The sequence below is a fragment of the Amblyomma americanum genome, chromosome 1 (assembly GCF_052857255.1).
Source record: "Amblyomma americanum isolate KBUSLIRL-KWMA chromosome 1, ASM5285725v1, whole genome shotgun sequence".
Taxonomy (NCBI): Eukaryota; Metazoa; Arthropoda; class Arachnida; order Ixodida; family Ixodidae; genus Amblyomma; species Amblyomma americanum.
The window spans coordinates 147,282,990-147,310,555 of record NC_135497.1 but is presented as its reverse complement, the minus strand read 5'-3'; the positions used below and the strand labels follow the sequence as shown (position 1 = coordinate 147,310,555).

Below are 27,566 nucleotides of genomic sequence, written 5' to 3'. Positions count from 1 at the left end.
CATTGCACTTGGTGTGCTTAGTGGTGTAGGCTTAAGTCTCGGGCACAAAATAAAAGGAGAAGTGACACGTATCAAGACCAGAACCAAGTTGCCGTGTTGTGGTGTCACATGCCACAGCTTGGGGCTGTCTTTATTCTCCTTTTTTATGTGTGGCTACACTTTGGCCGCACTTTTGGCATAGTCATAGGAGGGCGCCTAGACTCAAAGTTGAAAACGCGCCGGTGGTGCAGACGGGGCAGCGGGGAGTTGGAAACGGTGGACGGTATGCTGTCAAAATCGGGCTGCACTGCGAGACACTCAGTCTGGGACTCTAGGTATATTATCTAGAGAGTCCAAACTGGCAGCTTCTTCATGGCCATTCTGCAGCAGGGTGGCAGTATTTCTGGTGTGGTGCATAATGCCGAATGGTTCATTGTAGGCTGGGTTTAGTGGCACCCAGACTGTGTCGCGCGGAAGGAAAACGTGCGTGGAGATGGGCGAGATCCGGGTGCCTAAAGGTGGTGGCGGGGCAGGAAGGGCAAGGTGGAACAGGGCAGTCTTCATTGCAGTCCACAAGACGCTGCGGTACTCTTGCGGCTGGGCTGGCTGCTCCTCTCACGAGAACAAGTCTCCGGGGAGACGCATGGAACTACTGTAAATGAGCTCTGCCGCCTAGTGCCAGAGGTCTGCTTGGAAGACAGCCCTTTACCTCTTTTGTTACCATGGGAAATATGACTGTTTTTGATAGGTCTAGGACATTTTTTCCTGCAAAATATGTGAGGTGTAAAAAAACGAAATTTACATGAAAATAATGGCAATAAAATGCATATTCTGAAGACATTTATTTCAACAAGAATTCTTGGTGCGAGTGTTGCGAAAAGATCATCAAACGCATAAAAAAGTCTAAAATTGAGAAAAATTTGTGTTGACAACACAATATCTCTTGGAGAAAAATATTAAAAACATTCTGGAGCATGCGAAATGTTTCCAGTTTGTTTATAAACTAGCCACCAAAAGTTTGAATTTATAATTAAAAAAGTTTTTGAGCTAGAAATTGTTTTCTGACAGTAAATGAAAAAATGTCGCGTTTAAATTGTCCTTGATGTAAATTTTTCACACCCAGGAAAAAATTTTCATATGTAATATATCAAAATATAGCTTAATAAATATACTCTTTGTCGTTATCAGTTTGAGCTAAAAATGTTTTTAAAGAAGTAAAAAAAAATTGCAGGAACATGAAACGTATATCTGCCATACCATTTGTGATGATCTACTAACATGAAAATTATAATAGGTAATACTGTGAAACATTGTTATAGAGAATAGGTAAAAACTAAAATGGTTTGATGTAGCAAAAATTTGTATTATAAAATTTCTAAAAAAACTCATGCTGGAGAAGCAAAATTTAATCAGCGAAAGGACAGCAACTGGGGGAGACCTTTTCCATAGTTTTAGCACTATTCCGAAGCTGTTTGCGGCGATTGCAGAGGCCACAAAAAACCAAGTGGCAAACGTCAGCTAGATTGGCTTTCTTGCTAGATTGGCTTTCTTGCAAAGCACTGCAGCACACGAAAAACAGGTGCTGACCGCCTGGCTGCCATCTGTTCTTGCCGCTATATCCTTTGTGGCACTGTTGACAAAAGCGATATAAAGCATAAACTGTGGCGCTAACGCTTGCCGCACCGCCACTAGTTGCCCTTGTAGTCGGGCAAAGCTTGCTGCCTGCCATCCAAGCGGGCATAGCTGGGCACTCGGCAGTTTGATAAATCCATTTTATGGAAAATCACATTTGATATATAAAGCACTTCATGTGTTTGTTCAAAACAGTTTGATATAGCCAATAAACCGTAATATCCGTGTTAGTTATAACCAGGTTTGTCTGTAAATTTCTTCAAAATGTTCTACAGTGCTTTGATTTTACAAGACACTATTTCGGAAGACATTTCAGATGATGTTTTGGACGATTTAGGACTATTCTGAAGGCATCCACAGCTTTCACAAACAGCTTTGGGTTATTGTGAAGCATCAATGCAAAGTCGCTGCACTAATTTCTGCTGGGTATGAAGTCAATTCGTTTTTGGGCAGATGAAGTAAATCTTGCCCATGTGATGTCGAGACAGTGCAGCAACCAGACATAGCATTCATGGCATAGTGCGATGAGTAAAGCGGCTCCATGAGCAAAAAAAAAAACGAAGCCGACAACAAAGAACGAAGCCTGCGGGCGGACAGGTGCCCAGGTTTCGTGCTGAAGTTGCGCAGTTTCTTCATCAGAATCAATTCCGACGATGCAGAGTCACTGCTGCTTGAAGCACTGAAAAAAATCTACTGCAGATGCAGCAGAATCACTCCAAGTGGGCTTTTTCTGAGCGTGCTTCAAGGGTGTTTCAAAAATTAAAAAAACTTCAAGGGTGTTTCAAAAATTGTCGTCTTGGGGAAAAATACAGACTACGCAAGAAATGAAAGTAGAATAATTAAACAACAAACTAGACAGCACAACAAATCCTCGGCAGCCCTGGTAGCACTGCAATAGCGCTTCAAATTCGTCGATCACCACGGTGATCGATGCATAGTAGCATGGTAATGAAAGAGTTAACAACTATAACACCAAATTTTTGCTTGTGTGTTTTCTTCTTGCAAATGATGCATTAGACATTAGAATATATGGATCACCACATGGTAATTGCTTACAACCACTAAATAATTCATAATTGAATTTCTTCATCATTAGAATATATGGATCACCACATGGTATTTGCCTACAGCCACTAAATAACTCATAATTGAATTTCTTCTCGGCGCTGTTTCGGTTTCATCAACCAAACGATGACTGTGATGTGTAGTGCATGCTTAGGTCACATGAGACTAAAAAAAAAACGGCAATATAACTGCTGATACATCGTTTGTTATCATTCCAGCTCTTGAAGCAAGCTGGTTTAAGTGTTGTAGTGAATTAAAACTACATATCAGCATTTATATTGCAGGTTTTTTTCTTGCCTCACGTGACCCAAGTGTGAGCTACATGTCACAGCCATCGTTTGGTTGATAAAACTTAAACTGGAACAGCATGAGATAAGAAATTCAATTATAAATTATCTAGCAGCCATAGGTGAATACCATATGGTAAGCCATGTATTCTAATGTCTTAACGCATCATTTGAAAGAAGAAAACACGCAACTAAAATTTGGTGTCTATAGTCCATTAAACCAAGGAGCACAAGGGACAAGGTGTCAACCCGATTGGTGCAGTTGAGCCGGGTAGCTAGAGTAGCCTTCAGTTGACGGTAAAGGCATTCCACCGTTGCCATGCCGTTGGCGCATGGGGGTACAAAGTGGTGCGGCATTGCTTGGCGGCGAGAATGCAGTTGTGACAAGCAAATAGGGTGGACTCAAATTGGTGCCCACGGTCCGTCATCATAGTGCCGGGACAACCAAAGCGAGACACCCGCTTAGAAACGGAATGTGTGGGAAACAGTCTCAGTGCTGATGTCACTAATGGGAGCAGCCTCCGGCCAGCGTGTGAAATGGTTGGCTATGGTGAGGATGAAGTGAGAACCTTGAGGCACAGGTAGGGATCTCGTGATGTTCAGGCGAACGTGGTTAAAATGACAAACCAGGTTTGAAGGAGGTCTGGTGAGGTGTCTTAATATGGCAGGACAGCTTTGTTGCCTGGCAGGGTGCCAATCGCGCACATCACCGTTAATTTTGGGCCAGACATAGCACTGGGTGAGGAGGCGCTGAGTAGCCCGAATGCTTGTGTGACAGATGTCATGGAGTAAGCAGAAATTGGTGCAATGGAATGAAGCCAGAACAAAAGGGCGACAAGTGCCACTGAAGTATCGCACCGTAAGGGGTCAGGCGAGCATGGATAGGGCACTAGCTGTAGTCGGAGATTGAAGGCCCATTCACACTTGCGAGTCTCAAATGGCATGTGACCAGGCAACAGCTCGACGACACCCTTGTTCAGACTTGTAAGCACGACCTGCGGGTCACCTTCTCATTCAGTTCTCATTTAAAGCAAAAACTCTCAGGGATGACATTGTTTGCGTGCTTTCTAAAGTTTCGTCTGCTTTGGCCGTGTCTCCTGCACTCACGATCAGTGCTCTAAAGTGCTATTCACAATGTACTTTGATGACCTGAACAAAGAGAGGATTTCATGGCAGTTTTGATGTGCACCACAGCCATACAAGCATCATGATGACAGGGGCACGCTTCTCAGTGCCGGCCTGCCAGCCTGTATGCCTGCCGCCGGCATCAGAAAAATGCGCAAATATTGTTTGTTCGTGTTCATACTAAGCCCTGGAGTAGAGGATTGTAAAAAAATGAATCATTTTTGAGGATCGTTGCCTAATACTGAGTTGCCGGTAGAAGTGATAACTGTAATACAAGCAAATTTCTTCCCATAGCCGCTTTTCTGCTGCCCAGTGCGGCTCGCCTGGCATCAGCATGCTAACACCACTGCTGAAGGCATCGCGGAAATCTCGCATATTTTTATTTTATTAAAAAATGAGGTTCACAGTAAAATGGTGACGAGAGTAGCACCGTTATTACAGCACTGGCCAATTCCAAACCGCCTTCAGCTGCGGCATCGATGTGAAACCGTTAGGCTTAGTGACGACTACAGCAGCCAGGGAGCAGCGCAGTTCATTGCTCGGCGCATCCATGGGCAGCGTCATTGCCGAAAGCTCGACTCATTCACTGATTGGTTCAGCAGTTTGTGACTCACAGTCGCAGGGCTGGAAAATCGAGCAGTGAGCAATTGGCCTGCGACTGTCGCTTTTCAACCAAAACAGTCGCACAACCTCTGCGACTCGCAAGTGTGAATCGGCCCTGAGAGTTCTCCGGAGGAGCCTTGAGCTTGCTGTTATCCTGCTATAGCTTGTTGTGCCAGTTGGCGGAACGGACTGGGCACTTTTGTTTTTCTTTCTTTTTACTGCCCAATCTAACATATTTCATCCGGCTGTGCGTAAGAGAATGCAACCTAGCCGACGATCGATGGTGCAGAGTCAACCACAGCTATACGGGACGGGGCTTTACCAGAGCTGTTGACGGCATCCTTGACATGGCAGATGTCATGAGTGAATTCCAAAATATAAGCCATATGGCGTGATTTGGAAGACTTACTTTGCCGATTGGTCAAAAGCGTATGCCAGTGACTTGTGATTGGTCAGCACATGGAACTGGCATCCTTCTGGAAAATGTCGGAAGTGCTGTATTGCAGCGTAGATGGCTGAAAGTGACATAAAAGGTCGCTTTACACAGGCTCGGCCACGGCCCATCTCAACCCTGTTAACCCAGACAGCTGGGTCGAGTGAAGAAAGGCAATCAGTCCAGTAAGCATGTAGCACCCACCATGTTGTCAGCTTTTAGGAGTGATTTGAGTAGGGAAGCTTGTGGGAGTTCCTGGTCGATCCTGGTCGCAGCGGTAGATTTTGATGGAGGCAAAATGCTAGAGGCCCGTGGGCTGTGTGATGTCAGTGCACGTTAAAGAAACCCAGGTGGTCAAAATTATCCAGAGCACTTCACTACAGCGTCCCTTATAGCCTGAGTCACTTTGGGACGTTAAACCCCTTAAACCAACAAACTGACCAAAAACATGAAAAGCCATGGGGAGGGCCACTTGGCAAACAGCCGGTGACACCATTTCCTTTCGACTAAGTTACAGTTTTAAAAATTCAGGAGGTTGCTTCGCCTTAATTTGCAATAAGGAGGAGACCATTTCTTGCTACTTATGTGCACAGTTTTGTTTACAGCACATGTAATATAAGGATGGAGCTTTATTTTTTTTCTGAACTATTGTAAATATAGGTGGTCATCATGTACTGTTTAGCTGTTTAGCAAGTGTAAATCTCTGTTCTTAATCTTCTCGTCCTTTCATCTACAGGTCTCTGAGGACAAGGGCCCTGGTCCCATTGAGTCACCCAAGGACACAGGCCCTTTCCCTGCTGTTCGGCTCAAGCCAACAGGGCTGGCCGAGTCTCTGCGGTCTCCGACTGAATATTACCCTCGAGAGAAGAGCTGCACCAGCCCTTCCGAGAATGTTCCCTCATCGCCGCAACTCAGTACCCCAGGCAGTTCACCAAAAACAGTCACAGCCCTAAAGAGTGGTCGCCCGCCACCACCTGTGGCACCGAAGCCACGACCCAAATCAATGGTTGGCACTATGGAATCCCGTCTGTCAGGTGAGTTGTTCATAGCAGCGAGCTTGCATTTCCTACATGTCAGTGGTAAAGGGTGCTCTTGTGGCCAGAAAAAGAAAATATTGTCTACATTTAATTAGTGTAGAATGCTCTAGCAGTATGCGGCAGGCAATAAAAGACAAAATTAGGCAGCAGCTAATGGACACTAAGGACTTGAAAAATCACAGACCGATCAGCTTACCGTCCGTTGCCTACAAGGTATGTATTCACTAAAGTAATCGCTAATAGAGTCAGGGCAACCTTAGACTTTAATCAACCAAATGATCAGGCAGGCTTTCGTAAAGGATATTGCACAATAGATCATATTCACACTGTCAGTCAGGTGATAGACAAATTCGCAGAATATAACCTACCCCTATATATATCCTTCATTAATTACGATAAAGCATTTGACTCAGTGGAAACCTCAGCAGTCATACAGGCATTGCGGAAGCAGGGTGTAGAAGAGCCTTATGTCAAAATACTGGAAGATATATATAGCAACTGCACAGCTACCATAGCCCTCCATAAAGTCAGCAATAAGATTCCAATAAGAAAGGGCGTCAGGCAAGGAGACACGATCTCACCAATGCTATTCACCGCCTGTTTACAGGAGATATTCCGAGGCCTGAATTGGGAACAGTTGGAGATAAGAGTTAATGGAGAATACCTAAATAATCTGCGATTCGCTGATGGCATTGCCTTGCTGACTCACTCAGGAGATGAACTGCAAATCATGATCAATGAGTTGGACAGACAGAGCAGAACAGTGGGTCTAAAAATTAACATGCAGAAAACCAAAGTAATCTTCAACGGTCTAGCAAGGGAACAGCAGTTTACAATTGGCAGTGAGGCACTGGAAGTGGTAAAGGGATACATCCCTTAGGGCAGGTAGTGACAGCTAATCCAGATCATGAGCGGGAAATAACTAGAAGGGTAAGAATGGGGTGGAGCGCATACGGCAGGTTCTCTCAGATCATGAATAGCAGTTTACCAATATCCCTCAAGAGAAAAGTGTACAACAGCTGTATCTTGCCGGTACTCACCTACGGGGCAGAAACGTGGAGGCTAACGAAAAGGGTTCAGCTTAAGTTAAGGACAACGCAGCGAGCCATGGGAAGAAAACTGATAGGTGTAACGTTAAGAGAAAACAAACGCGGGCTAATGACATCCTAGAGCAAATCAAGAAGAAGAAATGGGATTCGGAAGGTAATGTAATTCGAAGGCAAGATAACCGCTGGTGCTTAGGGTAACGGAGTGGATTCCAATAGAAGGCAAACGTAGCAGGGGGCAGCAGAAGGTTAGGTGGGCGGATGAGATTAGGAAGTTTGTAGGCATAGGGTGGGCACAGCTGGCAAAGGACAAGGTTAATTGGAGAGACATGGAAGAGGCCTTTGCCCTGCAGTGGGTGTAGTCAGGCTGATGATGATGTGGATGATGATGATGAATGGTTCCAGGTAATGTATTTATGCCCTCCTGGCATGTAGGTCCACCTGACTGTACTTACACACAAATGTGGCCTATGGAACCTGGCAGCTAGGTATCAATTCATTTAAAGGTGCGCCACTCAAGCATTGTACACGTATGACACTGACTAGCTGTGTTGCCATGATAAGAATCAACATTACATATGGCCGAAACAAAAAATGGAAAGTCTGCAACCAATGTGGACTTTTGGTGCCTATCTTTCAGCTGTATACTCATTTCACACCTAATGGGTTGCCTTGAATATAGCTTGGAACAGCTTGGAGTGATCGAAAAGTAATAAGGGTTGTTGTCAACGGTAAGGGCAGCACAAAAATAAAGAAGGAATTTGTGTGGAGACTATTTTAACTGTAGTATAGAAGAAAAAAAAGGGTGCCTTAACTGGCTATCTGAGGCCATTAAAGTGCTACAGCAACGAGTGGGAGAAGCAGGGAAGATGGAGAATTAGATGGACGGATGAAGTGTCATCATACAGAAGTAAAGAAATGTTGAGGTGAACATGGTCAGTATTGTTACAAAAGACGAGGATGAGTCGTCTTTTGCGCTGTAACGATAATGACACACCAATATGCCCAAGCTTCCACCTTGTGAACATGGGGCAGCAACATTTGGAAAGGCAGGAGGTCTTTCTTCTGTGGCACAGTGCGCAAAATGTCTGCCAATGTACATACTGTCACGCTCAATATGAGGTACTACGCACAAGATGTGGTAGCAGCTCAGTTCACGGAGCCGTGCGAGCCCAGCAGTGTTGGAAAGTTATGCATTTAATGGCTGACGGAAAGAACTAAGTACATACTGTGGATATTTGTGCATATTTAGTGCTTTGTATGAAGGTTTATTTATTTTAGGCTTGTGCAAGTTGTGGGTTTTTGGTTCGAAGCAAATATCTCGAATATTTCTGGCAGCCGCCACGGTGGCTCAGTGGTTATGGCGCTCGAGTGCTGGCCCAAAAGACGCGGGTTCGATCCCGGCTGCGGCAGTCTAATATCGATGGAGGCGAAATTCTAGAGGCCCGTGTACTGTGCGATGTCAGTGCACGTTAAAGAACCCCAGGTGGTCGAAATTTCCGGAGTCCTTCACTACGGCGTCCCTCATAGCCTGTGTCGCTTTGGGATGCTAAACCCCCATAAACCATAAACCATGAATATTTCTGGCACACAAAATAGGTTGAATGGCACAATAGCCATTTTCAAGAGCAAGCATTTTTTTAACATATAAGGGCAGTGCTGGAAAAAGGAAGACAGAGTACACTGAAGCTATGTTCACCTTTTCCAAAAGCGGCCATCTGATATTAGGGGAGTCTACCCACACTTAAGTCGCCTCGGTGGCTTAGTGGTTATGGTGTTTGGCTGCTAACCGAAAGCCCTGGGTTCGATCTCGGATGCGGTGGTCACATTTCGATGGAGGCTGAATACTAGAGGCCTGTGTACTGTGTGATATCAGTGCACATTAAAGAACCCTAGGTGGTCGAAATTTCCGCAGCCCTTCACTATGGCATCCCTCATAATCTGAGTTGCTTTGGGACGTTAAACCCCCATAAACCATAAACCTTCATCAAAATGTACTATGCTCAGATACTACTCGGGAATGAAGAGGCAAATTTCTGTGAAGGAGGGCCCCTAATGAATGGCATTAACCAATTGTCATTACATTGTGATCAACCGAGAGGCGGTTCTCGGTCATCTCAGGTGGCATGATTCATTTGCACCACGTGTGATTAGCAATTGTGCGGATGTGCCTGCACAGTAATAGCTTCCGCAGTGATGATAAAACCCCCTGCGGCAACATGACACGTCACTCCCCAGGGGAAGGTATTTGGCCTTCATGCAGCTTTCGTCACATCGGCACGTGCAGTGGCTGTGGTGTCCATCTGTTCTTTTTCTTTCCCTTTCATCTTTTTTTATTTCAACTTCAATCAGCACGCAGTGGTAGTGGCACAGTTGGTGCCAGTGGACCAACCCGTGCACTTTTCTCTTCTTTCTTCATATAACCATCTACTACTACTACTACTACTACTGCTACTACTGTGGCACATCAGTTGCGTTATGGAAAGGCCATGGATGCAGCCAAGGTGGAGTGTCGTGCTCAGAATGCTGTACATATGCGGTATGTGAGGGCCATAAACATGCAGCAAGTTGCACAGAGGTCAGATGCTCATGTGATGTTGCCTCCACAAACATAAAGCACTCATTGTAACTCTCTCATAACATGAGCATAATTGTAGTGCCATCATGCTCAGCGTCATCATTGTGTTAATCATTTCACAAGCCAGCCAGCATTGATCACTTCCTGCCCTTTGCGTAAGAGGCTGTAAGTTATTCATTTGGCTTGAGGAAAGTGTTGGTTCAGGATACGTTAAACTGTTACCAAAAAATTTGTGGCTTAAATGGGCTAAAAATAAAACGCAGGGTTGTTTTGCCAATTTTTCTTAACCTTTTTGTCATTGTGGATGAGTCTTACCCGTCATGGCAATTTGTACCAGTATAAAGCGGCTCATCATAGGTCTGCATCCATCCCACAGGTAGCCGATGGCGAGTTAGACTTGCCATTTTGTTCCTTGTTAACATTAAGTGTTAAGGGCTCCGTTTTGCGAATTTGTGGTTGCATTTCGGTCACACCTTGTTGGAAATGGTGATAACAGCACAAAAGGGATGAGTGCCTACTTGCCGCAAGACAAAAATTATTGTGGGACTATAAAAAGAACGAAAAATAAAATGTCGCTGCCCATGCCACTAAGCATAATGGGCTAAATACCACAAGACAAAGGAAATGTGTAGAAACGATTATTTTACACTTTTATCAGAAAACAGGGTGGAGCCCTGTTCAGAAGTTGAGTGACATTTTCCAACCAAAGCACTGTCAGCAGTAACTCTGCACTTTTGGGCACTGCCTGTGAGTTGTCCTGCATTCACGTGTCGAATCCCCCACTTGAGCTATCATGCTCTCCCTCCCGCGCTTTCTTTCTTTCTTTCTTTCTTTCTTTCTTTTTTTTTTTTTTTTTTTGTAGTGAGAGTTACACTACCCACAGTCTCGCCATTTTGCCGCCTCGCAGCTGTGTGACCGCGGAGCAGACGCCGCTCGCCTCGCCAGTTGTGCGCATGTGCGAGGAGCCGAGTAATGTCAGAGGTGGTGCGCGTTACTGCGCATGCGCAAGGGGAGGGGACATGCTGTGGTGCGAGTATAAGACGGGTGTGATGCAGTAGCGGAGAGCCATTGCCATGGAGAAGGCAGCCGTTGAGCAGGTTCGCAAACATGATAAGCTCAACTCGTCCGATCATGAGGTTGTGGTCTGGAAGCTGGCTGTCGGGAAAAGGAAGAACGATCGGTGCAACGCCAAGAGAGCAGTGGAAACGCCTGAAGAGCGAGAAGAGCGCCTAGCCAAGAGGCGACGTCAGGACGCAGAGCGGTTGCAGCTTTGCGCTTTGACCCAGCTGGGTGAGCCGTCTTCCGAGGACGTGAAGGCTCGCCGCATCCTTGTCAAATAAGACTTGTGCTCGCAAAGAAGTGGATGGCAAAACTGACATTAAAATCAATGGAAAAATTTTTGTTATAAATAAATACTCACTGATTGCTAGATGTTTAACTGTTCTTAAAAGCTAGTTTACAGACACACACAGGGTGCACATAGGTATAACAAAAAATAAACACCAAGTTCTAACAGTATCTCATTGTTACTCCTCCTTTTTGGAGAACAATGTGGAGCTGCTTGAACACAAGCAAATCAAGATGCTTTGTTGATGTTTTGCTTTTGAAGCATGCAAAAAATAGTCCTTTTATATTATGTAGACTGGCATTTGTTTTCTCTCCTTTTCTCTGCTCGTTTTTGAGTATAGCACTTGACCTCTCTTTTCTGTTATGCTGTTTTGAAGGGGAATTTTCAGGTGATGAATGCCTGAGGACAAGAGCTAGGACACCAGATGAAGCAGACTGTTTGGACAGCAGCAATAAATGTAAGTTGTTTGCATTCTTCACGGTAAACTCTTCAACTAATTAATGCATCCAGATTGTTAACCCTTCGATGGTCAAATTTTTGCAAAAAAAAACCTTCTTGATATGGTCAGATTATTTTATTGCAGATTTTGAATAAACAAAATGAGTGGAGCCGGGGAAAAAAAGTTGAAAAAAAAATTAAAACAGTATTTTGGTGCCCGTATCATTCTGAACTGCAAAAATGTTCATTAGTATTTAAGGGCATGGTAGTCCCCGAAATGCGGTTCTATGCATAGTGCCTTGTCGCATTCTGCATGCATAAAACGCATGTTTGCTCTTGGCTTGGGGCATCGAGTTGTGTTGGAGCACACATGACACCTTCGCTGCGTGAGGCTGCCTTGGACAGGGGTCTGGTAACTCAGTAAACCAGGAGAGCAATAATGCTCTGCGAGCATTGATAATAAATGAACTAAGAACAGCGCCAATAAAAATGGGAATCAACTTGCACCACCTCTGCAAGAGAGTGCCAATAAAGAAAAAAAATCAACTTTAGTGCACCTCTGTTACAGTCATGCAGAGAAATCGAAACCACGAAAGCACATAACCGCGAATTGGACGATTATGAAGATTGAAGTCATTTCGCCTTATCTCTACAAGAAGGCAGCATAAGCAATTTTCTAACAGATCTTGTAAGTCCTAGGATGTGGCAGCACCTCCCAGTGAGCATGTGTATCGTCAGTATCGCGCAAAATTCCAAACCTACGGTTAGAACCATTCCCGTACAACAAAAACCCTGCGCAACTGAAATCCACCACTGTACATGAACGGTAAAACTCTCAAAAGGATTAGACAGTCTTGTAGGTATTAGCCATTTTCATTTATCAGTGCGTACCACTATTCCATGTTTGGTATTTTAAATACAAAATCTTGAGGGGGATTACACTACTTAGTCTGTTTTTACATTAATCATTTAGGTGTATGAACTTGTATAAGGGAGCCGTGGCACCTAATTTTTGAATATAAACTGCTTACTGGACTTAATTCTCATCGAATTACTGTTCCTCAAAATTTGAATTCATTTGGTGCTTAAGGTACTTTTAAAATGAAGTTTTTAAAAAATTTTTTCTGAACAGCTTACTGATCTAGCAACCTTTGATCGGTGAGGTCTGAAAGGCATACCTGCCCAACGTCATCTGCTGCATGCTGTTTACTGTGTTGAGGTGCTGGCATGCCATACATTACGGTCGTTAAGAAAGTTTTCTTTAATTTGTCAAATTTAAAAATCATTTTCCGATAGTTTGGAAACCTTCAGCGTATTATACGAGCTTAGTGATCCTTGGAAGAAGTGGGCATGTTCGTGGCTCCTGTCAGAGAAGCAGGAATCGCTGGGCACATTGTGTAATAATAAATCATACATTTAGAAGTGTGCGGGGACATTGCAGCAGTTAGCCACTACTCCATCAGCTTCATAGTTAAAACCTCATATTAGCAAATCAGCATAGGGTGGCACTAGGGTCGTACTTCCGGCACAAAAGTAGCAGAGAAAACTTGAATGTGACGGCTTCGTTGGTGCATTTGCACATGAGAAGCTGTAACTGTGTTTGTCAAACATCCCTTTTCAGATTGTAGAACCCCATTGAAAAACCTAGTGCTAGTGGGAGACAGCGTCTCAGTACCATATGTGATTATAGGCCTAATGTGGCACTAGTAAATAAAGGTAAAAAGGGGGGGGGGGGGGGGGGGGGGGGGGGGGGGGGAAGAATCTCTGCTCAGATTTGTACCATTGACCTTCACACCCACAGCTTAGTGCACTACATACTACACAAAGCGGCCAGAAGTCTTTGCATTAATTTTGCGAAACAAGTCTCACTGCAGTTATCTGCTGCAGAATTTTCATGGGCAGATAAACACTTGCCTTTAAAGTGCACTGAAGGTTCTTGAAGGCTTCTCTGGGGTGCATTTGATATTCTGAGCCTTTAGTGCACAGTGCAATAACTGCTCAAACCTCCAGGAATGTTATAACTTCACAGCACCAGCTGCTAGTTCTGCTCCCATTATTCGTGATACACTGCACACTACCTTAAAAATTCCTTGCATAATAAGCCACGCAGCTTCAGTGACACACATAATTTACTTACAACTAAACGTTCTAGAAATGTAAACACTCTTAAAAAATGTAGTACCATTTATGGAAAGAAATAAGGTACAAATAGTGCTACTGTAAAACACCGAGCAAGTGTCCACCTAAAATTTGAATATAATCCCGAAATATTAGGGGATGGGCGCTTGTTAGGTCCAGGCGTGAAAATCCAGAACAGGCAAATGGAGGGGGTTCTTGCTTGGTCCAATGACCGATCATTAAATTCAAGATGGTGCCCATGGGGAAGGGGGAGCGACAACAAACACAAACGAACAAAAACAATGGTGATGGTGATTATGGATTTTTATGGTGCCAGGGCATCTATGGCCAAAGAGCACCGTGGCACAAGGCATTTTTCCATTACTCAAGGTGTGAGGTCAAAGACCCATTTTCCAAGCATTTCATCCTGAATAAGCCGAGCACCAGGCCAGGGGAAAGATTGTACCCACTGTATCACCGGTGGGCACCTGGCGACACTGGGGATCGAACCCCACCACGTGATCGGAGACCCTTTGTCAGCACCCCTGCGTATGGCTTACAATTTGTCGGTTCCCCCTTTCCTATGCTTCTTTCATCACGTTCGTGGAGTTCTTTCTGGTTCCTTCTTTTAACCCTCCCAATCTTATCTATGGAAACTGCTTGACCTTGAGCTTCTGCATATCGTCTGAATGATCTGATTCCGGCAGTCACCCTTCTGCCTCCTTAACTCCATGATAAGCATCATGGAGATGCTGAAAAGTGGGTGCTTTGCCGTGTTTTTGAAATTCTCCCGGACATGGGTGCTTGCTCGCATTTTTAGGAAAACTCAAAATCGTGCTGCTTTTGAACTGAAACAAGTGTAGTGTCAAAGTCGTGGATAATATGGGGTGTGTTAAGTGTCGGACATAGTTTATAAAAGAAATAAAACACCCTTGGTGTTTCCACACTGAGAGCTTCCATATCGAGACCTGGCCAGGAGAGTGAAGATTATTAAACTTTTTTAATCTAGGTTTAATTACCTGTAGACCACTCTTGAAAATGAAGATCTTTCCTTTCTTTTCGTTTTTGCTAGCAGCATGCTGTCTTCTGTGCACTTCATTTTTCATCGTTGTAAGCAAAACATATGCGATCTCTAGAGGAATACTGTTTCTTTCAGTCGCAGTAGAACTTATGAGTAATACACTCGATGCTTTTTTTTTTTAAGTTTTAGCGTACTATATTTTGTGTGACAATCTTTGGAGATGCTTTTCGATGCTGTCGAGCCCGTATTTTGTTTCATAGAATGGCTTAATCGATGTACTGCCTTTTCGAAAAGTAACTAGGAAATGTGGTTTGCTTTTCAGCCCTTAGGCACCTCTAGAAACCAGAAAGTTTCAAAAAGTGAAAACAAGGGTTCGCTTTACCTTGCATAGATTTAGACCTTAAAGGGTGCCCTAAGTGCTCATACATACAGCTAAGAAACAAACCTCGTTACCTGGTTACTTTTGGCAAAAATAGTACCTTCATTCCTGAAAACATCTCTGCTATCGAGAGGTAATAGCAGTAAGGTGGAAAGTTGAGCAAGTTGAATTTGATTCATGGTGAAAGGTAGCATGAAAATAACAAGGACCAAAGGGATAGGCAAAACGTGACACGGGTGCCTATCAGGTAGGCTTTAATTTACGGAACAATAGAAATGCATTGTTTCTTAGTATGGGTGCATCCCGTATAAAGTTTCAAGTCAGACAATCTCGCAAAGGATGTATAGTTTTGAATTTGTAACAAGTATCATGCAGAGGCCTCTACTATTTGTTTGGATGTTGTGCCCCATACCAGTCGGCAATAATTTAAGAGGTCATAAAACAGCGCATTACAAATTATTAATTTAAATTTACACAGTGAAGTGCAACTCAGCCTGCAGGGACTACTGATATTTTGGCCAACAGTTTAATGTATTATCCTGCATGTGCTAGTTCTATAGTAAGTGCTGATTAAATGACACCCAGTGTGTTTAAACCAAAAGTTAACTTATTCACATTATTGCCAATATGAACATCAAAGTTGCAATTTATGCACCTTTGATATGGTGTGAACACTGCGACATAAATATACTATGCCAGTGTGAGTGTTTTATTCTTATAATTGATTGCACTGACTGACCAGTCACAAGAGTAGTGGTAGCGTGGCAGTTTTTATGTCAGTAATGAAGGGCAAAAAATAATCGCATGGAATGCAAATGGAATATAGTTGTTGTAAAATAGCCGGGTACCCACCGGTGATACAATGGGTACAAGCTTTCCCCTGTTCTGGTGCTCGGCTTTATTTAGGATGAAATGCTTGGGAAATGGGTCTTTGACCCCACCTTGAGAAGTCGGAAATACCTTATGTCATGGCGCTCTTTGGCCATAGATGCCCTTGCGCCATAAAAATCCATAATCGTCAGCTGTTGTAAAATACCAGTTCTGTTCAGAGTGTGTTTGGAAACAGTGCAGTCATAACACTTTTAGTATTCCTATGCTTCTTTTATGCTGGAAAAGCAATTGTGTGGAATAATTCTGATTAGCTAGTAGCCTACATTGCCGTGAGCATCTCTCATATTATGAGGGCCTACATGGTACATAGTGCTCACTAAAAAAAATGCATAGCAAGCCCTCCTTGGTTTCGTACAGTGTCTTTTCCACCTGATTTTTATGATAGAGCAGCCGCCTGCATCACATCAGCTCCAGTGCTCTTTTGCTTCGCTGCCACCCCTTATGACAGTGGTGAAGGGGTAAGGTTGCCGTCGGCAGTAGCTGCCATACATGGTTGCTGCGGCGGCTGGTTGTGGTGCTGCGCCTTGTGAGATGAAGCAACACTATCAGAGGTGCAGCTGAAGGCAAAATTGAGGAGTGAATTTAAGTTCAAAACAATTAAAGGTAAATATTGTGCCTTGAATTTTTTCCTGTTGTGGCACCTTTCAAAAAAAAATTTTTCAAATAGTCTCTCTTCAGGCACCCCCAACTCAACTCGATGGATTTCTCATGACTGGCAGAGAAGTGGTTCATGCTCTTTGATAAACTACTTTGGTAAAATGATAAAATAGTGGCTTGTCAATATCACTGATAGAAGTATACGGCTCGTATTGTCAGTTTTGAGCACCTTTCTTACTTCGTATACGTCACTCGGAGCACACCGTATATTTTGCTTGATGAAAATTTGGATGCAACGCAACACTTAAGTAAGAGGCATTTCATGGTGGAGGGCTCCAGATTGATTCAGACTAACCACCTGGGGTTCTTTAATGTGCACCGATATCTCAGTACGCAGGTGTTATTGCATTTCACCTCTCTTGAAAATATAGCTGCCGCAGCTGGAATCAAACTCATGCTGAGCATCCAAAAGTTATAACCACTAAGCCATTGCAATGGATAGAAGTATATTTTGTATTCGTTGACAAAATGCTTACGATAATAGTCACTGTGCTAGTTAATTGCACGTTTCTTATTCAGTGGGCTTCTTTGGCAAAGTGAGAAATCTTTCTTAAGGGAGTATAGACACCTAATTTTTGGGCGCATGTTGTCTTCTTTGTAATGGTGCGTAAGGAATTAATGTACATGGATTACCTCGAACGATGTCTGTGACGTCAGTTGCGTAAGGTCGCGTGAGGCCATGGAAAAACTCGATATAACCACTGCTTCATCGTTTTAATTCACTGCAACACTAAAGGCAGCCTGCTTCAAGAGCTGGAATGATAACGAATGAAGAAGCAACGATTATACTGCAGTTTTTTCATGCCTCACCAGACCTTTATGAAACTTTGAGGTCACAGAGCTGTTGAAACCGAAACAAAAGCAGCATGAGAAAAAAAAAAAGATTTTAAATCATTTATTGGTCGTAGTTGGCTACCACATGGGGATCCATGTACAGTTATGTCATCATCATCATTAGCCTGACTTTGCCCACTGGAGCACGAAGGCCTCTCCCATATCTCTCCAGTTAACTCTGTCTTGTGCCAGCTGCCTATCCTATCCCACCTATCCCGCAAACATCTTAATCTCATCCGTCTACCTAACTTTCTATATTCCTTTAAGGTAGTTGTCATTTTTTTGCCTAATTTTTGTGTTGAGTCTTCTTAGGGATGTTTCAGCTGGAAGACGTGGCTTTCCTGGCTTTCAGCCATGCCTGTATTACGCTTTTTTGTCATTAAATATGTTTCTTTCTAATTGTCTTAAACCATTTCCTTTGTACGCAAAAGTTTTGTCCTTGGACTTGACAAAGGCTGTCAGGAATGGTAATGTTTCAGAGAGCTGGCTGGTGTTCTTTTCCAGCTTCTGAAGGAGCTTCGTGGAAACGAGCAACGGTGTACAGCAAAGATTCCCCGGATGCATCCCTAGCATCATCCGCAGCATCCACTGCAGCTAACAGAGCTGCCTTTTTTGCGGGCTCATCGCTGCGTTCATCAGGTATGGCTGCCTCATCTGTGGTCAAAGAGAAGGCAGAAGGTGAGCTGGAGGTCATGCCTTCAGCTCCGCCATCTGATGACATCGTCGACGTCTGATTGATTGGGTGCTTGTCAGGTTTTCTTTTCTCCTTTGCTAATATGTGCTTCTCGTCGTATGGTCACGGATGTGTTTTACTGTGTCGAAAGGATGTGTGTACAATATAAAGCTGTGTTTCACAGAACTGGCGAGTTACTCCATGTATTCGTCTAACTATGCTGTTGCAATAACTACTAAAGCAGGTATTCTTTACATGCAAAATGATTGTGTCAAAAGCTTTAAGGGTGTTTTTTACTTTGCATGTTCAGGCATCCTTTTTTCAGTAGGCATGTGTTTATTAGTGCACGAGAAAAGGTCCAGGAATTTGAGCCCTTGCTTTTATATAAATACTTAAACCTGTTCTCACATAATAGTATATCTTGTGAAAAGTTGTACATAACTGGAATTTTACTCCAGCAACACCTGACGTAGTTATGTGTGAAAGTTTTTTTTTTTTGGTGTAGAAATAGAGGACATATACAAACTTTTTTTATGTATTTGTGTGTATGTGAGTTATGGGCCGTGGGGCCAGTGCCTCTGCTCAATACGACACAAAGTCATGAATGTAGAATACCAGTGATTCTTTCTCCTTCCTCTCTTGTAGGTGGTTGTAAGTCTATATTAGCCATGTGAATCATGGTCAGAGGAGCTGAGCAGCTTTATGGAAATGTTTAGGAACCCTGCTCTTGCCATTGAAGATGCACCTGTTTTACACAAGCTGTCTAGCTTTTTAAACACTGCTGTTAAGAGCAGTAGCTTTAAGCAGTTGTACAGGTGTAGTGAGTATAGTTAAGTGGATGGAGCCAGTTTTTCTGCCATGTGTATTGGTGTATGGGTATGTGGACTGTATTTTCTGATGTCTGTTTTTACGAAACTGCCAAAATTTTAGACTGTTTGATTTAAAGCCTGCATGAAGTTTAGGTTGGCATGCCGCTCAAATGATTGTGCTTGACAGAACATGCTTAGGTGAAGCTGCACAGTACTTCTCCACATATTGTAAGCGTCTCTTCTGATTTAATGGGATGTTAAGGCAGCTATGTTAAGGGCCTTCTCTTGTTTCCTCTCATGGTAGGCAGCATGCGGGATAAGTGAAGGTTTGCAGGAAGAAACTCTTTTTTTTTTGCTTTACTCAAGCTAAACCTAGTGGCTTTGTAAAAGAGGACATTCCAAAGCGCTAAATTCTCTTTTCCGACGATATTGAAGGGAACGGGGGTATTTTGTCTACCAAATACAAATGTGTGCACCACAAGAACAAACGCATTCGTCTGCATCTGCACTTCCTTTCCAAACAGCAGGTTAGTTCGGTCAGGTTTGTTGGGCATTTCCAAGCTAGCATTCTTTTACCCTCCCTGACATCATTGCAGTGAATGTCCTCCGTGTCACTACCTTTTTCTTTTCTCCCTTCAAGCTTCATGTTCACAATTCAGTTTTCATTCTGATACAAGAGATTGTAAATAAGCTTTTGCTGCATAAAGTCTCTTGGCAGTTCTCTGTGAAGACAAAGTGCAATAGGGCATTTACAGAGGCACTAATAAGCATGACAGCTTGTTTCTTCTTTTTCCTTATACTAATTTAGACAAATTCTTAAATTCTAGTTTATTTGCATGAGTATGGTATGAGATTTTCTGCATTATTTAAGCCTAGCTTAGGTAGTTCTCTTTACATACACAGTTATCTACTGGCGTCACAACTGCACCAAATACATTCCTGCAGTGTGTCCAAACAGGGCGCACCAAGGATTCCAGAGTGTAGGCAGCATAGATAGTAGGGTCTGGCAGTTTGTCTACTTCTGCTTGCGGAATTGTGACTGTCTGTGTGACTGAGCGTGCAGCTTATATCCCATGGCCACTCTAACTTCCTTGTGCTCTTTTTGCTGTGCTTTTATGCTACACTCTGCCCTATTTTTCTACTGCTTTCCAACGAAAATTTTTTGTAAATGACATTATGTGTCGGTTGTACACTTGTAGCGTCTTTTGCACAAGTAGTCAACGGCTTTTTCGTTTAATCTGCGTTTTGTTTGAGGCATTACTCTGTAAGTACTATGCATGCCGTTCTTGTGCTTTTGCACTTAATTTTAATTTGTTAAAGTCTTTAGTCCCTGTTTAATTCTGACTACTTAAACCTTACGCTGAGCAAAAAGTGAGCACTAATGTTCATTTTGCTTTCATATAGTCATTCACAATAAGCAACCAAAAATGAGCTACATCATTCGTGTTCTTGACTTTGCTCAGCTCCCATGTATGAAGACACGAGTTTTTCACAGCTGGTACCTGTGGCTTCGTTTCCCTTTTCTTCGTCACACATTTATTTTTACATGGCTCTAATATCAGGTGACAATTTTATTCATGCCACAGAAAACTGCTAAAGCTATACATTTACTTTCTTCTAGATTATAAGCTATCTACAGCACGTTTTACAGTCTTCCTTTATTTTTGTCTATTTTTGGTTACTTGGTATTTCAGTGTGTCGTAGAGCCTATGTGCCTTTGTGTTGCCATTGACTTGTGCCCTTGTAAAGCAATTGTGCAAAGCTTTTGCTTTGTTGTTGCTAAAAAATTATTACGACGGTTTGCTGCTATTAATTTGTGCTATTGTTGGGTTGTTTATGACCTGTTGGCCACTTTTGGTTGTGGATGCTCATATAAATCGTGCATTATATTTGAATACAATTTCTTGAGCAGGCTGCAAATATTTCACCCATGGTAGTCAGCGTTAATGTTTGTCAACTGCTGTCATGTTAATCTTCTTCTGCGCATTACATTCCCACTCGTGTTGTGATAGCTCTTGTGATTCTCTTGGAGGTGAAACTGTTTGGAACAAGGCAATGCTTCCTTTTTTTTTCATTGCTGCTTTTAGTTTATTGTGATGAAAACTTGTTGCATGTGCTGTTTTTCTGAACTTGTAGGCATGGTGATAGGGCACAATTCTTTTTTCTTCCATTGGAATAATGGGAAAGGGACTTCGATCGAACAAGCCAGAGAAGTTTTGTATTTGCACCTGTTTTCACTTGTGCTTTTTCAATATCCTACGAAACAACACTGCTGTGTGCTATATAGCTATAGCATTTTTTGTAGTTTTTTTTGCTGCAGCAGAGCTTCTGGCTTGCTCTTTCTCATCTCATGCTTTGTTTTTTCACTGTAGGATATTCACTGACTTTTGTTTTCATCACATCAGCAATTTACGATGTATTTGGAGCTGCATGATGTGGCAGGTGGCCCTTTCCAAAATGCTCTGGAATACTACTTTTCATTGTTTTGTTATTGGTGCTTATTGTGTAGACATTTCTGAACTTGGTGGGACAAAATGTCTTTCACTGTATTGCAAACCTTATGCAATTTTGTATGTCTGTCTTTTATATTTACACCGACTGTAAAATATGAACCAACTGACAGCATATTTCCAGAGGACCCTGCACCCTGTAACTCTTTCACTCCTTTTTATTGATTGATGCCCATGAAGCTTTGGTTTGGTTTTTTGGTTGTATGTTACAAACCTTTTCAGCCCGAGTGTTATGTATAATGAAATAAAACAGAAGAAAAATGTTTTGTGATCTTCATCATAGAAAAAATCACATTGAATGTTTGGCAACACACTGCTTGGCAGTACTGAACAAATTTTTGCTCCTGTTCATGTGGTCTTTTTTCGTCGTGGCATATTACTAATGCCAAGCATCAAAGTGCTGCTGGATTTTTTGTCTGATTGTTTTGTCAGAGTATATGCACTTGATCACATGCAGCAGTTTTTTTTTTAATATTTCGTTACAGCTTGGAGTAGTGTTTTGTCAATAAAAGCTTTGTAGAATTAGAAATATTGATTGGAGGTGGTGTAAAAAAAGACAAAGCATACTACAGAAAGAGATCTAGAAGGGTGCACAGTGGTTGTTCACCTGATGTGTGTGTAATACATTTGGAAGCAATGGCTGTCAGAATTGGTCTTGACCATAAAGTAGAATCGCGATACGAATCTTGCGAGGTCACAAAAAAAAAAAAAAAACTGTTACGCAGAAGCATGGGAAATGCATTCACATAGATCTGTTCACAGGTGATAAATTGATGAGTGATGAATTGAAAGTCCGGAGGATTTTCGAGCATTTTGTGCCAACTATCGCATTATATTTCATGGGCCTCCCATTCCTAGTTCTGATCAGTTTTTTTCATAATGATGAAAAGAATTATAGTACAGCAAAAATCAGGAAACAGAGTTTTAACCAAAGTATGACATCACGCATACTGCCGCAAATCTCGTGTGCTCATAGATTCACTAAACTGGTCGTTGTATAAGTTACAGCACCAATCATTTGTCTGAAGTGATCAAAAACAAGCTCGAATTTTTTCCTGAACTGATATCATTTTTTCATCATTCAGGGTGGTTGGAGCAGAATTGAAATAACAAGGACAGAAAAAAAGGAACTGACAGAACAGCTTGTCAATGTCTGTCTGTTCGTTCTTTTCTTTCTCATAGTTCTACTTGGTGGTGACCACACCTTGGTACCATGAAAGGTGGCCACTCGCACTCGCATCCACTAACTCACACTCATGTCCACTCACACTTGTAACCACTTGCTCAAACTCATGACCACTCACTCGCACTCACACACGTGCGCCTTCACATCCACTCACGTTCACTCACTTTTTCCTTGTTTGCTCACAACGGAGGGGATGAGAAATTTACTGCTGCAGCCGACAACGCTCGTAGCTCCCCTAGCTAGCATAGCCTGAGTTCGAAGAGATGTGGTGGTGTGCTGCCCAGGGCTCTGTCTGGCTCACTGACCAATTTTCAGTTTCGATGCTCAAAGGAAGGGGTCACTTATCACTCATCCTCCATGGCCCGAGCTAATTAAATATGTTGGTCCAGTGCTTGCCATTGAGCTGTAGCATCAGTGAGGATGCTTAGACACGTTTTTGAATGGTCTAAGTAACAATAAGTTTGCCTTAATAATAGTTACAGACAGCATATAAGTACCAATAACGAGTTTCACGTGTCTGTGAACACATTGGACGCACGTGCACGTGGAGACTATATAGATAGATAGAGCACAGAGTTCCTCACGGAAAGGGAATTGGCTGGAAGGGGTTGCAAGTACAGTTTTGCCCTGCAGAAAAAGGATGCAAAGGGGAGTAGCCATGATAAATCCCTTTACTACAGGCTCTTGGGCTGGCTTCGTCTAGCCAGAACAGGTATGTGTGACCCATCTGTGGACACGGCTGTGGTGCAGTACGTTGTCTACATTGCATGTAAATCCCTGTGTGGAGGAGGCTTGAGACACCGCGGTGCTCGCTTGAGGCCGATGTGTGTGCACAGACCACATGCGCATCTGCGTGGGCATACGAGGTGCTAACACTGCGCCTGATTATTCTCCTGTAGGCTGCAGTCCGCCGCGTCTTCAGTCAAGAAAACATTGTTCGTGGATTGACGCAACAGCTGTCAGCTATTTTACAGCGCCTGCCCTCCTGAATTGGCAGGACGTTATTTGAAAAAAAGTCTAATCCAGATCTGTTCTTAAAGGAAATGTCGTAGTGTCCGGTTCAAAGGTTGGTTTAGGGGGTTTAACGTCCCAAAGCGACTCGGGCTATGATAGACGTCGTAGTGGAGGGCTCCGGAAATTTGGACCACCTGGGGTTCTTTAACATGCACTAACATCGCACAGTACACAGGCCTCTAGAATTTTGCCTCCATCGAAATTCGACTGCCGCCACTGGGAATCGAGCCCGCGTCTTTCATGGTCAGCAGCCGAGCGCTGTAACCACTGAGCCACCACTGTGATCCATGGTGCTGTCTCTATAGTGCGGGTATAATGGCTGATATCGGAGCATGCAAACAGAAGTTATTCCACTTACAATATTTAAAATGCAAACATCAAAAGAATTCACATTTCATGCCACAAATCAGAACCGCGCCTTGAACACATGCAGCGGAAGCTTGTATACGCACATGTTGACAGGGCAGCCCGCAGCAACCCAAATAGACCTCTTCCTGTTTGCAAACTATGTGACGTACTTGAGGGGAGCACGTGAGCAAGTTTATAGATCTTCGAAGGCCCACCTGACTCTTGCTGCGAGTGCCCATGGACTAACCTCTCTGCCTACATTGCCGTCCTGTCGCAGCGGTATAGTTTGCATTGTGTTTGCGTTGCTGACTCCCAAACCACCCCCCCGTATTCCTTGTGCCTTGATCACCTTGATCTCTCCTCCCACGCCGTATTGTGCCGCACGCGCGGTCTGCTGTACAATGGGTGCGGCACGCCAGGGCTCCTACCTCAAGACATCCCACCTTTCCATCCGGCTCCAAGCAGTCTTATCTTCACACTTAGTCACAAGAAAATAAAACGGGGGTGTAACGAGGATGTAACGCCTATGTTTGAGCGCTCGCTGTGCTGTGAGAAGGCGCAGGACAGAAGGCTGCGTTGAATTCATATATATAGTTGCAGCTGTTGCAGCATTTGATTTCATCCCCGGGTTTCCGTTGGCAACATCGTCAAGGTATGTTGGTTTATGCTCATTTTTTTATTTTCGCTTAGTAGTTTCCTGTTTTGATAACATGCTCAAGGTTACTCCGAGGTTCGTGCGAGAGGTAAAGCGAGAGGGAGGTTTCAACCTGCAGAAAATCCGTGACCTGAAACCGCGTATCTGTATTGTACGCCCATCTCGTCTTTCCTTTTGACACCCAGGTTGCTCTTTACATGCGTTTGCTTTTGCATGTGCATATATGCTTTTGTACCCTTTAGAATGTTTGCTTAAGGTGCATCAAGTTTCAGCCTGTATTATGTTTTTATTGCTTCATTTTTTTTTAGATTTCTCAGAGATAGAGAAAAATTTGGCCATTATTATATGCTGGTGCCGTAGTGCTACTTACATTTTGTGTTAAATGGTGCATACATATGCGTCTCCTGTTTGTATTCATTTAAATGCAGAGAGCACATCTAATAAACTGAAATTACATCCGTATTGCGCTGCTACTTCCTGTTACATGGGCGGGATCTGGCGACTTTTTGAATTCATATTCCCTTTGTGTGTAAAATTATAGCACATTTCATGTTCTTGTGGCGGGAGCAGCGCAGCACAAAACAAGAGGCGGGAATCGACGCTGACTAGATATTTAATGCACGTTCGTCGAATATATACATCTTGCTCGTGCAATATGGAAAGGACAGAAGCACGACAAATGCATAAGATGTACACGTGGTAAAATATTAGGGAACGCACGCAGATAATCAATTTCGCTGTCATGAAACGCCATCGAAAGTATATTGACACATACATCGCTCTTTTGTCGGATGTTGAAGGCTTTTTGAATCTCCTTGGTCCGTTGATCAAAATATGACATGATGACCAATGTGTTGCTAAGCTGCAGGTCACATTCATGCTCTCTGGAATGCTTTGCTAATTCACTGCTGATAGCGCCCTTAAGGGATCTTTTGTGCTCTCGAAGCCGTTCATTCAAACAGCGCCCTGTTAGACCAATGTAGGTGCATCCGCATGACAGAGGTATTTCATAAATCCCCTTTTCACACATTTCACACGTTTCTTCCTGTGCTTTTTCTTCCATTGAGTTTTTCTTTGCTCGCTTTGACTTTGGCGCACAGGCTTCTTAACTTGTTGGGTGCTGACATGAGCACTTTTACACCAGCTCTTGCGCTACCTTTTTGAGACTGTGGGAAATGCCATTAATGCAAGGAATGACCGCGTACAGCTTCCTTTCTTCTGATGTGGTTCTGGCATATTTTCTGCCTCTAAGTGCTTGCAGAATCCCTCCTGCGACACTAGATAGCAGTCTCGTCGGGTAACCTGCTGCTTTCAGCTGACTGTTCTGGGCATCAAAACTACCTTGAACTTCATGATGACAGGATCTCGTCAATGCGGCTCTCATTGCTGCTTTTGCTAAGGACTAGAAGAACTAGGTCTAGAAATAACTAAACTCCCAGAAAACAATGTTATGCGATTTCTTGACTTAACGCTAACCTTTCTAGGCGCTCACATATGCTTGCGGTACGGACCACGAAGCTAGAAGGGACTGCTCCCCTACACATCTGAGCACTCCAAGATCATCAAGCGGGGGTAGAAAAAAACAGCAATTTGCCATCAAATTGTGGGGCACAAAACTTGGATGGCAGCAGCACCACCATATTGAGTGAACGATCATTTTTACTGCATTGAAAATGGTCTTGAAGCACTATGTAACACCCAGAGTACGAATGCCATTCCAAACCTTGAAAGCCATTCAGCTCAAATGTCTTGTCAGTGTCTGTCCATGTGGGTGTTATTCAGCAACGTACAGCAATAATCAGAATTCACTTTGTATCTCTGAGATGGCTCGTATGACCAGGTAAAAGTGGATGAAGGAGTTCAAATTCATTGCTGCATTCAGCACTAGTCAGATGATTACGACACAGTAAGACAAGTCAACTAAAGGTAATGTCTTATGCTCAACCAGCATGCAAAGCTGCATCGTTTATTGTGTTCAGCCAATAATGGCTACATATTTCATGTTGGCATTGATATTGAACCCTAAAGCCATTTACCTCTCCTCACCTGTTCCTCAAAGAGGCTATGTAAGAGGTCAGATATGCAAACAACAATGTATGTTCCAGAAGCCAGCAGCACAAGCTTTGCTGTTCTGAATGTAAAATTCAGAAACAAAGCAACTTTGGCGGTGTGTGTTGCTTCTCTCTATCTTGTCCTGTTTTTCGTGCCGTTTTCAGTCTTGAATCAACTTTGGCTACACAAGCAGTAAACAGACATGTGAGTGGATTAACTGCACAAGCATTTGCAGTGAGGCCTTTTGACGAGATCAAGCAACTGATTACACAGAAAATGTAGGCTAAAAACTAGTGGCACAAACACAAAAAGCAAAAAAAAGACCGGTCAAACAACTAGTTAAAAAAACCAACTACTGCAGTGAAATCTCGATGACATGAACCTGCTTGATATGAATTCATAAAATTCCCCGGCTGGAGTGCATTGTGCACAATGTGCAGAGTTTCGGATGTTCAGAACACTACTGTGCCACTACAGACGATGATACAAACGTGAAAGCCACCACTGCACCCTCGCGCATTAAGTGCTCCCATACATCGCTGACTCCACGATTGATAGTCTCGCTGTATGCACAGGGAGCAGTGAGAGGCGGCATGCAACCATAAATAAATCACGTCAGCCATACACAGATCTGTGTGAATGCATTGCCCATGCTTCCGCATATAGAGTTTGTCCACTTTAGATGATACAAATATTTTCGCGACCCCGTGAGATTCGTATCACCGAGATTGTACAGTACCATGCATTACAGTGAGCATCCAAAGTGGTCATTCTACACTGGGACAAGTACAAAACCACACGCTTCAACCGATCCTATGCACAAATTCTGACAAATGTGTGAACTGCCC

General features: G+C 43.2%; 1 protein-coding gene across 7 annotated transcripts in view; it reads left to right on the top strand.

The window, feature by feature from the left end:
- The window catches only part of LRR (capping protein regulator and myosin 1 linker 1 leucine rich repeat protein), a 105,309-nt gene extending 83,317 nt beyond the window's left edge, over positions 1–21,992 (top strand). For all 7 annotated transcript variants that reach the window (XM_077647230.1, XM_077647234.1, XM_077647231.1 and 4 more), the window contains 3 exons: positions 5,861–6,158; positions 11,510–11,590; positions 17,976–21,992. In XM_077647230.1, coding sequence (XP_077503356.1) covers positions 5,861–6,158; positions 11,510–11,590; positions 17,976–18,205 — 609 coding nt within the window. In that variant the 3' untranslated portion in view covers positions 18,206–21,992. The remainder of the gene's footprint in view (positions 1–5,860; positions 6,159–11,509; positions 11,591–17,975) is intronic.
- The last annotated feature ends 5,574 nt before the right edge of the window (positions 21,993–27,566 follow it).